Source organism: Camelina sativa, chromosome 9 (assembly GCF_000633955.1).
Source record: "Camelina sativa cultivar DH55 chromosome 9, Cs, whole genome shotgun sequence".
Lineage (NCBI taxonomy): Eukaryota > Viridiplantae > Streptophyta > Magnoliopsida > Brassicales > Brassicaceae > Camelina > Camelina sativa.
In genome coordinates, this window is record NC_025693.1 from 26,975,749 (window position 1) to 26,988,405 (window position 12,657).

The 12,657-nt window shown below is 32.5% G+C and overlaps 2 protein-coding genes and 1 long non-coding RNA gene across 3 annotated transcripts; 2 read left to right on the top strand and 1 right to left on the bottom strand.

Moving 5' to 3' along the window:
* Nucleotides 3,150-3,975, top strand: LOC104712480. Its single transcript, XM_010429387.1, has one exon. It carries the CDS (start codon nucleotides 3,167-3,169, stop codon nucleotides 3,722-3,724), a length of 558 nt encoding a protein of 185 aa, XP_010427689.1. The 5' UTR covers nucleotides 3,150-3,166; the 3' UTR covers nucleotides 3,725-3,975.
* LOC104715756 (protein EMSY-LIKE 1-like) lies at nucleotides 9,211-10,732 on the top strand. Its single transcript, XM_010433137.1, has 7 exons — nucleotides 9,211-9,327; nucleotides 9,560-9,780; nucleotides 9,868-9,977; nucleotides 10,070-10,136; nucleotides 10,243-10,392; nucleotides 10,470-10,547; nucleotides 10,643-10,732. Exons 1-7 carry the CDS (start codon nucleotides 9,288-9,290, stop codon nucleotides 10,730-10,732), a joined length of 756 nt encoding a protein of 251 aa, XP_010431439.1. The 5' UTR covers nucleotides 9,211-9,287.
* Nucleotides 11,505-12,651, bottom strand: LOC109126193. Its single transcript, XR_002033241.1, has 2 exons — nucleotides 12,318-12,651; nucleotides 11,505-12,227 (listed from the first exon to the last, which is right to left on the bottom strand). It is a non-coding gene; the product is annotated as an uncharacterized LOC109126193 (long non-coding RNA).

Genomic DNA, 12,657 nt, shown 5'->3' on the forward strand with positions numbered 1-12,657 from the left:
ACAAACAAATCTTTATACATTCTACTTTAAAATTTATTCTGAAAAAATTGGAAATCGAGGTATTGAAAATCTAAGTAAGTTAAGGTTAGTTGTAAAGTTCATGCATGTCATTAGTTTTTTTTTCCACAAGTCCAAAATGAAAAATCGGAAACTTACGCGAAAATTTGAATGAAAGTTACTTATACCGGCCAAATTAATATGATGTGCGGTTAGACGTCTTTCAGTATGCATTATTGTTAATACATATAACCAACAACAATCCTATACACCCTAATCTACTAACTTGACCAATTGATAAAGAATAGTCAATACTAGCAATTATAAGAAAGGGTTTTAAGAGGTCTATTACAAAACCAATTGATAAAGAATAGTCAATACTAGCAATGATAAAGTTCGATTACAAAAACTAACTAAAACTTCAAAATCTATTATTGCTGCATGTATATTATTGTTGTTGTATTTTAGTTTTCACAATTATCATACAATTTTTTACAATATAAGTCATACTTATTTGATATATTTGGCAATTGGTATAAATAAAAATATAATAGAGCAGGATGTGCTCTGCATCTGCATGTGTTGTATTTTGGTCTGTGTCTTCGATCGTGTAAAGATGAAATCCAAGAAAGACAAGAGCTCCAGAGATTCAGGTGTGGCCGATCAACTGAAAATCAGCCACTTTGATTTCTTGTCTAATTTTATTTTACAAGTCTCGAAAAATATTTAATCATCTAAATCTAATACTATCTTTAAAAAGCAGTTTGTACTGTATTATATACTAGTGTTATCTTTAGACCAGAGAGCCACATTGGATTTATTAATATTTAGCAATTAGTTTTGTTTTTATATATTCTCGGTCTTTGAGGTTTTCAGCGAAGCTTAAGCCTTATGCGCCGTTCGCGGCTATTTGAAAAATAAATATTTCAGACTAATCAATTCTATTTTATCATCCACAAACAAATTATACTATACTTTATATATATATATATATATATATATATATATATTCAAATTACAGAAATTGTCTTATAGTTTTTAATATTATTCCCATATTTTTTTCATTTTCATTTTTTTTTGTACGTGAAAGGGTTTGTCGTCATATATATAAGGGCCGGGTTTGTCTTCTATACTATACGTTTTTTTTTCCGAGAGTAATATTGCGAGTGTAATTTAATAATTAATTATGATCACTAAGTAATAACGACATCCATACGTAATTTAATAATTATTATGTCTTCTATACTATACATATATGAGTGATTGAGTGTGTGTTGAAGACATGTGCTTATTGGGATTTGTTTGGCTTCATGAACCCCTAAAAATTCCTGCAACTGGTCCAAGATTCCATGACGACAAGGACCTTTAGCCTAATTTGCATTGATCCGATTGCCTAAAATTACTCCCTTCGTAGATCCAAATGAACACCAGCCAACAAAATTAAATCATTTATAATTTAATTCTTATTAATTACAACCATTAGTATTGTATTGTTCACAAAAAAAAAAAAATTCATTTGTATTTTTCTTGGCTGATACACAAAACAACCTCTTCAAGTCTGTCTTTTTTTTCTGGCTGCCTCCAAAACTTTCTAGCTTTTACATTTTCAAATTGTATCTGTATACATTAGTGTCGTACAGCAAAAGTCGAAGTTATTCAACTACTTAATTACGGTAGTGTTGACGTTAAATTTATCTTTTATATAATAATAATGAATATTTATATATCTTCATAAATCATAATGGTATATTGATAACTCCAAGCTGTGTTAAATAATCTACAATACCAAATAATAACTAATTTATAATTCGTTACTAAAAATTTGTAAATAGCTGCACAATCTGAACTGAATGATATCGAATTATAAGTTTCGTTACGAAGACGAAACTCGAGAATCCCAAATTTTGTTTATGTTTTGTGCCAAAAAAAGAGTAATTTTTGGTGAAAAACGAAAGTGCGTTGGGTATTCTATTAATCTGTTAGTATAATAAATCAAAGTTGTTGATCCGATCTAAGTTTGGGAAATGTGAGAATTTGGTTGAAGTTAAGAAGAGTGTATAAATAAGGATTTAGGAGAAGTTGTAGGTGGGATATGGTCTTATTCAAATCACCAAATTAAACACACTCCATAAGCTCGTTTATATATCTATTATAAGTACGTCTATAAATATTATAGATTCTTCAGAAGGTTGTCTGCATTTGTAGTAAATTAAAATTAACGGAAGTGAAATATGAAGTGGTGAATCTGAGATTAGAAGACAATATTAATATAAAACGACAAATAAAACATAGGAAATGTTTGGTTTCTTTAACCTTACGCAATGTTTTAATTAGTTTGAACTCTTCCCGATACCTAATTGGGAGTTGAAAAATTCAGTCCTCAGCCAAACCCATTTGTGGCTCACTCTACTTCTTGTGTTGCGCCACACATACATAATCCTTTTTTTGTTTCTTTTTAAAATTATACGATAATATTCATACAATCTATCTCGAGAGATATACATATGAAAACCACAAATTATATATGAGTATATATATCGTATATATACACAAAGAAGACATAACTATCTATGTTGTATCTATAAATAGATAATGTGGTGTGTGTGTGTGTGTGTGTGTGTGTGTTAATATAATATGCTAACTGAAAAAGAATAAAAAAAATTGTGGTTCACAAGTTCACAACCTATTTTGTGTGTCTATCCTAATCGGTAACTTAACACAAATCACACCTACAACTATCTTAGCATATATAACAACATCTTCTCGATAGAAATAACGTTGTAAATAACCAGTTCATTAGAATAACAATACATCAACAAAACTCGCCGTACTCTAACTTCGTGGGAAATTCTACGGAAAATTACATTCAAATTACAAGAAAAAAATAAATAATAATAATTGAAAACAAAAACTAAGACCAAATTATATAGACAAAGACAATCATATCCGGAGAAAACAAAATTACAAAAACGCCCACTAAGTTCAAAACTTCAATTCAGACAATAACAAGGAAATGAGTGGCTTAAAAGTCAAGAAAATCCTTTATAAAGTCCCGCGAGTGTTGAGTTGATCACTTTAATGCACATAGAGAGCAAAAAAAAGAAGAACAAAAACACAAAATAAGTGTGAGAAAGAGAGAAAGAGTCTCTCTCTCTTGAGTTTTGAAGTCATGCAGCTCAAATCATCATCAACATCTTCTTCTTCTTCTTCATCATCATCATCCATGAAACTCAAAACACTAATCCAAAATCTCCTCACACACCCTCTCTACCGTTTCCTAAGAGCTGTAGCGAGAGCCAAATCAATCTTTCTAGAGATCTCGAAGCACAACAACAACAACAACAACAAGAAACGAAAACTCATGATGTTTTTTCCAACAAAGGCTTCAAAGAACCAACGCAAGATCTTCTTCGGATCTTTCAGATTGCATTACAACTGGTGTTCTTCTCATGTCGTCCCTGTTCCTCAACCCTTTCCTTTTCCAGCTGTCTCTGACATCAAAGGTGAAGAGGATGAAGATTCTCAGCTCTCTGGCTACCTCGAGTGGCTCGAACACAAGAAAGTCGAAGATGCCGAAGAGATCAGAGATGTTGCAGCTCATGATCATGAGGAAGATGATATTGATCGTTTGGCGGATATGTTCATTGCTAATTGCCACGAGAAGTTCTTGCTTGAGAAAGTCGAATCTTACAGGAGATTTCAAGAAATGCTAGAAAGGAGTTTGTGAATTATCAGAGGTGAATCATAGATTTTGACTCTTGTCTGGTTAATTAATAATCATGTTGTAAAATCTTAGCTAGTTAATTTGATTCGGTAATATACCACAAGGTGGTGAAATGTGTATCTTGAACGTTTTGGGGGTAATGTGCGGAAGAAGTTGAAACTTTTGGGGGTAATAGTGAAAACCTTTAATATTGTAAAAAACAATAATTAGTGATGTCCATCTAATTGGGCACATCTAGTTAAGTTGTGATTTCTGATTAGTGTTTGGTAAATTACGTCCAACTTGCCTAATTTTTAATTACGCTCAATCTTGAAAAGGTTCAAACAAATTAATCAAAAAAGAATTACCAAAAAAAAAATGAAAGACAAGAAAGTACTGAAATTTCAAGAGTGTTCAAATCATAACATAATTTTTTTAACGTGTTATTAGTTTATTACCAGTAAATCATATTACTATTATTAAGATATCATACCCCTTAGGCAGTAATTTTTGTTATAGTGATACCTTTTGTATAATACTAGGATTTCACCCGCGGTATACTGCGAGACTAATTTAGAAATTATTGTATTTTAAATAATAATTTTTAATTTATTTAGTTTTCAAATTTTCAATTAATTAACTTCTTGTCTAATTAATTTTGAATTTTGTTTAGAATTTTTTTTCTTCTTCAAACATTTTATAAAGTTTATAACCTAATTACTTAAATTTGTTATTAGATAGAATATAAAATTCTAGATTTATTTTGTTCTCTAGAATTAAACAAAGGTATATGCCTATATAGTATGTTAGTGTAATTTTTATGTGTATTTTTTTTTTTTGGAATATTAAGAATATGTTATAGTATGTGTAATATTTTGTAGTTCATATACTAAATAATTTATAAGTTAATTTTCAAAACTATGATTACAAATAATTTATAAGTTAATTTTCAAAATTATGATTACAAATCTATAGTATATATGAGATAAACTAATAGTTTTAGTGTTGATTTTATATTCCAAACCCGCCATGCTAGGCGGGTCAGGCAACATATTCAAAAAAATTTAATCCGCAAAAACTCATCATATGAAACCCGTGAAAGTAAAAATTATTTTTAAATACGTAATACAAAATAAAAGTAAATCTGTGAGCAAGCAATATCTTTTATATTTTATTATTATTCTTTGAATAAGATATCAAATTGAATGGTAAATATGTTTATTACCTTTTAAAATCATACCGTTAGTTTTTTTGAATGATATATTTTATATTTGATTTTGAACATTTATTTTAGGGGGAAATCAATGTGTTGAGATCAAAAATCTCGGCCACAAATCCTCCTCCAATATCGAAAATCAATTTGTTTCTTGGTTAGACCGATTGTTTAGGAAATTTGTGTATGCAGAAAATATTGTTTTGTAAAATTGGAAACTTAATATTAATTAAATCAATTATAAAATTAATACTTAATGTTAAAGGGAGTGGTTCCAATTTTTTTGGAAATTTATATAGGATGGGAAATCTTGTTTTCAAAAATAGAAACTTAATATTAATTAACTAAATAAAAAACAAATTAATAATTAACCAATGGCAATCTTGTAAATAGGTGGCAACTTCAGGATTTATTTGCTAAATGTACTTGAAAAATGTATATATAGATAAATAGTTTCTATTTTTGGCAACTCACAAACATGTATAGTTCTGAGCATAATTTCACTATTTCTATGTAACTGTAATACAGAGTTTAAATAATGTAAGGCAGACTAATTGATATGAAAAGCAAACAACACCAATATCGGTATTATAAAGAGGAATTCAGAATTTTTCAATCTCGAAAATATCTTGGTAATTAATATAATTGTATAAAGAAAAACATCGTGATCAAATAATAGCTAAAAGACACTAAAGGATCGAACAAATCTAGAGAAAAATATCTAAAGAACAATTTACTGTGCCTTCTCAACTACTAATAGATCAAATTTTCACCTAATTTTGGACTTTAGAGGACTTTATTGTGGTCTCCTCTTGTAATTACAATAGTCATTTCTCTCCAAATGATTGTATATTTTACCTGTAATGTAATAAAATAAAAAGACTCGGAGAATAAGTAACAGTTTTCCCAAATAATTAGTTTTCGAACGAACGACGAAAGTAGTTTTCAAGTTATCAATTTATGCAATAGTTCTTTCAAGTTAACACTTTCTTTTTCCATTAAAACATACCACTTCCACTTAATCAGCCATTTTTATTTCTTGCATTGTTTTCACTTTTATATAATTTTCTCCAAAAATTCAAATAATAAAATATCAGACTTTATGCGTTTCATTACAACTTTGATGTTTAACGAAATACTTTTCTAGTAAAATATACATGATCTAGGGTCTACGTACTGGGAAGGCCCGTCTCAATAGAGTACTATAGTCAATTTTCGACACCACTAGATGTCGTGTTACGTTGACCTTTGCAGTTTATGTAACTTTATGTAGCATACTCGAGACCCCAATAACAATATATATTGGAGAATGTTAAACATTAATATACGGATATTAAATCATACGAATAAAATATACGAATTTCTACTACCTAAATAGAAAGCATATAGTGTTCTATAGGGTTGAACACCATGCGTTTAAGGTATCTTGGGCGTCGGCCAACACCATTTTTCTTATAATAAATATACCCAAAAACTATCAACTTTTAGTTTAAAACAAAAGAAAATAGACAAAAAAATGAAAATTATACTTACATATAATAATTTGGGTCTATTTTTTTACATATTATAATTTCCAAAGAACTGAAATTGTATTCTATTCTTTTAATTTGAAACTGTATATCTTCAATTTTTCTCAATTTTCATGTTTTTGATATCCATACGTAGACTAGACTCTAATCTATTCGTTAATAAGCAAACGTGGATCGAATGGATGATATTAATACACCACTAGGTAAACTTATTTAATTATGGGAGATTCTCAAAAATAGCACTAATTTAAGTTTTTGTTTCAAAACTAGCACACAATCTTAATTATTCCAAATATAGCACAATTTTAATTTTGTGAGAAATTACATAAATAAATAAAAAATAAAAGGAAAGAGAAAACACAACAATCGCCTAAGCACAAAACCTAAAAAACTCCACTTAAATTAGAGAGGCTCGGAGGAGGAGGAGACAGAGAATGAAATCGGTTCAATTTTGAGGAATGATGCAGCGAATGAATTCGGAGATGATGATGCCACCAACGCTTCTCTCTTGCTATAACGCTTTTCAATCTCAGATTTAAAACTCACGGTAAGATCGATAATTTGGATTCTCGATGTGAAGCTCGATTCTGGAGCAGAGGAAGTGATGAGTTTCGTGGAAGAAAGTTTCTTCCCAGAAAATCCATTGTTGCAGTTTGACATTGTCGTTGTTAGTTTGCTTTTAGACTATGAAAGAGAATCCTCTTCTAGGTCCTTCTTCTTTGACGTGGGTAACCTTAAAGATCTCATCTTTCTTTATTTTCCTAAAAAGATTCCAAATTTTTAACTTGTGTTGTTCAATTTGTGTGTTCTGAGTTTTGACATTGTTCAAATTTTTGATGGGTTCTTAATAAAATTAATTACGGTGTATAGTTTTTGATGTTTTTCAACTTCTCCTTTTGAACAAAGCTACTCTTTTCTAACTCTTTGGGGGTGAGTTAAAAGTGTTACGAGTGTGAGTTGTTTTATACAAGATTGGAGAAGATGGGGGTTTTAGATGTATCAATGGTGGTTTATAAACACCATGTGTGACGTTTGTTCACTTGTAATGTTGTAGTGGTCAAGATTGGAGCTTTAGATATATCGGATGATGTTTTATACAATGTGTGGTGTTTGTTCACTTGTAATAACTTTGTAAAGAGGCGGATTTGGTCAGAAGAATTGGAGCTGCAACAACACTCCAAGAAAGTAAGGACGAGCTGCAACAACACTCCATGAAATTTAGGAAGGATATCTCGAATTTAAGGAAGGCTTTCATTAAAAGGAATAAACAAATAAAACAGAGCATACACGCCACCCTATTGAGTTTTGTTGATAGCTTGCAGAATTCTTTCTCATGTTTTTGTAACTTTAAAAATCATCACCCAACATCCAACCCCCCTTGAAAATTCATGAAGGATTCCACAGAATTCATGAAATATTTATTGAACTTCAGGATGACTTTCATAAAAAGTTTGGATTTTAGGAAGAACTATGTTCCTTAATTCAGTTTTACTTTCTCTGTTTTTAGACATATATGATGTTTAGGACGAGCTGCAACAACACTCCATGAAATTTAGGAAGGATGTCTCGAATTTAAGGAAGGCTTTCATTAAAAGGAATAAACAAAGAAAACAGAGCATACACGCCACCCTATTGAGTTTTGTTGATAGCTCGCAGAATTCTTTCTCATATTTTTGTAACTTTAAAAATCATCACCCAACATCCAACACTCCTTGAAAATTCAGGAAAAATTCAACATAATTCATGAAATATTTATTGAACTTCAGGATGACTTTCATAAAAAGTTTGGATTTCAGGATGAACTATGTTCCTTAATTCAGTTTTACTTTCTCTGTTTTTAGACATGTATGATGTTTGTAAAACCTTTTTAGATTGCTTTGGTACTTGTATGATGTATCAGCATCATATGTTTCTGTTAGCACTTTATTTTAACTGTGATTGAACTTCATAAAGGATTGTCTGAAATTTGGGAAAGATTTTATGCAATTCAGGAAGACTTCCTTGAATCGGACCAGCCAATTTGATTCTCCTTGATGAATACGAATACATCGATCTATGTGAATTCAATATCCATCAAATCATGAACAATAGCCTAATTCTATAATCATTGAATCATTGAATCATCAAATCAGATTTGTTTTGCTTTTATTTTTGATAACATAATTTGGAGTGGTAGATTTTGTCTCTGATGAGATCTGAGTTTGATCCTTCATGGTGGTGTTGCTCTCTGGAGAAGAAAGCCACTATCTAATTCCGGTTACATGTCTGTCTCCACCGCCGCTTCTGATAAATAAAGGTGTGTTTAATTTCATTTATTGCCTTTTAGAATCAAGAAGACGGTTGCTGGAGAAAAACGATGACGGAGGCTATGATTGTTGGAGATATTGGAGACGACATAACTAGGCGGAGAAGAAGAAGAATTAAAAAAAAAGATATTTATTAATTTAATTTTAGAGGATTAATTGATATAATAAAAAATGCTATTTTTGGAAAATTTGATTGTGTATGCTAATTTTGGAAGAAAAATCTAAAATGGTGCTATTTTAGGGTATTTCTCTTTAATTATTCACATTTAATTTACTCTCCTATTTGTTGACTAAAAAATAAACAAATTAACTAACTTCCATTGGGGAAAAAAAGAGAGTTAACTAAACTAACGTTCTGTTACACAACCCCTAACGTCTTCCACAAGTCTTATAAACTCGCGTCTTCCACAAATCTTCTCGCTCTGCTCTGCTCTTCTCTTCTCTTGTTCACCTCTGCAACAACGATCTTTCGAATTTAGGGTTTTGCTTTAATCCACAGACTTCATCCCTCGAGTTCATTGATCCTCTCTCTCTCTCTAATGGCGGACCAGAAAGATCAACGCACAGATCCTCCTGGTGGTACGTAATCATCGATTTCTTGTAACATTACGATCGAAATCTTCAGTAATTAGGGTTTTCGAGTATGAATCATTAGAACTTCGGGTTTTATATAGATGTCATGGTTTAGGATTCCTCTGCTTTTCGTTTTCTCTGTTCCGCCATTGATGGAAACGGCTGAATCATAAAGAACTGTCTTTCTTGTCTTTTGTATCGAGTGATCTTGATTCGGCTACTTCTCGTGATGATGCAGAGAAGTCAGCAAATCTCCCAATAAAGAAGAGAGCAATGGCTGAAAAAACTCTCAGAGCACCCGAGTCATCTAAGTCAGAGTCTGATAGCGGCGATGGAGATGTGACTTGTTTATCCGCCGAAGACGTCACGAAAGAGACACCTACAGTCCAAGAATACCAGATGAAAGCTTTCTACCATCTTCTCCAAGTTTTCTCTTTTGAAACCTCGACAATGTCAAACGTAACTGCAGTAACCCTTTCTCTTCTTCTCTTTTGCTATTTTCGTTCTGTTTCCTGAGGCTTGTGGTGATGTCTTCTGCTTACTCAGAAGAGGACTGAGATCATTGAGAAACTGATGAAAGAGTGGGAGATATCTGACGAAACTCGCAACGCTTTTGTGGATAAGATTCAGAAGAATCTTCTAACCCTAGAGAAAATGTATGTATATGTATCTTCTTATCAAAGCTTTAATTACATACTTCGAAGATAATCATCTCTTCCTTGTTTAACACTCATCTTTGTTTTCTCAGGGAGGATGCATCTGTAACTGATGAGAAGGAAACGCAGATAGTATCAGAGACGTCACTGACCAAACCTGTAAGGCAGAGGAATTGAACCCTCTCTGATTTTGCTTTCTTTACCCAGACTGTCTTTACCGCAAGAGTTTTCACTTTAATGGTCATTATCTCTTTTCTGTTTTAAGGTATCCCCTAGTTCGACTTATGTTCCTGAATCTGGCAAAAGCTGGGGCAGTGTTAATCCTGAGTCTCTTATTGGAAAATGTGTTCGTATGAGGCTGCCTGAGGAAGCTGAGTTCAGTGATTACATCATCAAAGCATATGATGCGGAACAGGTACTAAAGTATTTCTCATGCCTTGTTCCATCAGACTCAAGCCGTTCTGAGAAATCTACTTTGCAATTTATCTCTAGGAAATGCATCGGGTAATGGCTGCAGACTCGAATGCAATGGAGGTTGATGAGCCGTATAGCTTGATAGATCTTAGAGAAGTAAGTATTACACAAACTGTTATCATCTCCTTTCGTCAAGTCAAAGTCTTTATATCAGAAGCTGAGAAACATTTTGATCCCAAAACTGATTGCAGGTTTCTCCTGAGGATATAATGTGGGAAGGTGGAGAAAAGCCAAACTTTGATGCTCCCAAACAGTCTACAGCTCAACGATCCCTTTTCTGATAACAAGGCTCTGTTACAATCACATGCTCAGCAAAGCTTGATAAGGTAACTTTGCCAATGATATATATAACACATGTACATTCTCAGTGAACTCTTAGTGATGACGACTTGGCAGAAATTTTAGTGAAAATCTTGGTTTTTTTTTTAATGCAGGGCAATGATAAGAAGATTGATCAAGACCCTCTTTTGCAATTTGTTTTGAGCTCTTTTCGTTACTTGTACAATCACATTTCACAGACCTTTTTTGGTGTTGTTTGCTGGAATTACATTAGAAATGGATCAGTGTTTAAGTGTTGTTAAACAGGATTCAAATACTTGCTTTTGTTAATGTTGGTTCTTTTTACCACCTTTGTTACTTGTTAGCCTTATCTCTTCCCTTCTCTCAAAAATGAATATGATAGTAGTGCGGTTAAAACCTTAAACTATATTCATTATTAAATCAGTTTCAGCCACAAAAAAAAAAAAGTAACTATTCATTATTAAAATATGTTCGTTTTAATTAAGTGAAATTAAAACTGAAAATGACATATTCCTTAATTAATTTTTTTTTTCAACAGCTTTCTTGAATTTTTCTTTATAAAACTATCTCGTGCCACGTATTGATTCTTGAAATTTGCAACTATTATCCACAGTGAAACCAAGTTGAATGGTGGATAGAGTTGACTCGGGATAAGATCAGCTTCGTTAAATATTAGAAAAATCAGATCAGAAGTCCGTAACCAATCCAAACAGTAAAGACGTTGAACTAACCGTAGATTTACACTTCAACTGATGACGTGTCAATACTTAATCCCAATTAAGTCAAAGTGATCAAGGAACGAAGTATAGTTAGTTACAGTATAAAAACTCTAAAAGCATATAAAACACATAAAGAGAGAATCCAAAATCTCGTTACTTCTTCTCTCTCATGCAACGTTGTTGAAGATCCTTGCTTCACTCCGATTTCTAGGGTTTTTTCTCAAAGGCGCACAAACCTCGTCAACAAGTTACAAGACTCTTCGCTCCGATTCCTCTGTTCTCAACAATGGCGGACCAGAAAGATCAAGCCCCAAGCTCTCCATCTCGTAAGTCTCTCTCTCTCTTTCTCTTCGTATCTTTCTCATGGGTTCTAGAGTTTCGGGACTCCTCTGTTTTCTCTTTTCTCCCATTGATGCAATTAGACTGATCGATGGTGAATTTTCTTGTGATCTTCTTGAACCGCGGCTGAAGAATCAACTGACCTACCGATTAAGAAGAGAGGTCTTACAGAGACTATCCCGAGCTATAGCTTTGACGACGATACAATCCTGTTCGGCTCCATGGACAAGAAAAAAAAACTCATCATACTCCAGCGAAATGCTTACTATTACGTTCTCCGTGCCTTCAGAGCAGAATCTCTTGCAATATCCACCGTAATCAAATCCTTCTTGTTCTCTATATGCATTATATTCGCTTCTTGTAAGTTGTGTTCATGTCTTCTGTTCTTCTTCAGCCTAGGATTATGATCATGAGAGACCTGATGAAAGAATTGAAGATTCACATCAACACTCATACTGCTTTTGAGGTTGAAATCAAAACTAATCCAATGGTTGAACAATTGAGGTACCTTAATCATGGCTTTTCACTACTGCAACAATGTGATCTTCTCCCCCCTGTTTCTTTAAGTTTGTGTCGTACCCCATGTTTCTCAGGAATGTTTCATTATCGTCTGATGAGAGGGAAACGCAGAAACTTACTGCCCCTGAACAACAGCAAATTACTGGCGTAGATGGCCAACCTTTGATCATTCGTATCGACAAAGACAATACGGTCAAAATTGTAGGTTTTTAAAATCATCTCTTCCTAACTCCTAAAGCAGACAATTCAATCTGGCTTTTGACTCCACTTGTCGTTTCCCTTTCTGATTGCTTAGGGAGATAGGGTTATACCTCCAGCAAAGATACATG

Coding starts and splice junctions, on each gene's coding strand:
- LOC104712480 (XM_010429387.1), top strand. CDS start 3,167: ATGCAGCTCAAATCATCATCAACATCTTCTTCTTCTTCTTCATCATCA.
- LOC104715756 (XM_010433137.1), top strand. CDS start 9,288: ATGGCGGACCAGAAAGATCAACGCACAGATCCTCCTGGTG. Junction 9,328..9,559: donor ACGCACAGATCCTCCTGGTG/GTACGTAATCAT, acceptor GTGATGATGCAG/AGAAGTCAGCAAATCTCCCA. Junction 10,393..10,469: donor AAGCATATGATGCGGAACAG/GTACTAAAGTAT, acceptor ATTTATCTCTAG/GAAATGCATCGGGTAATGGC.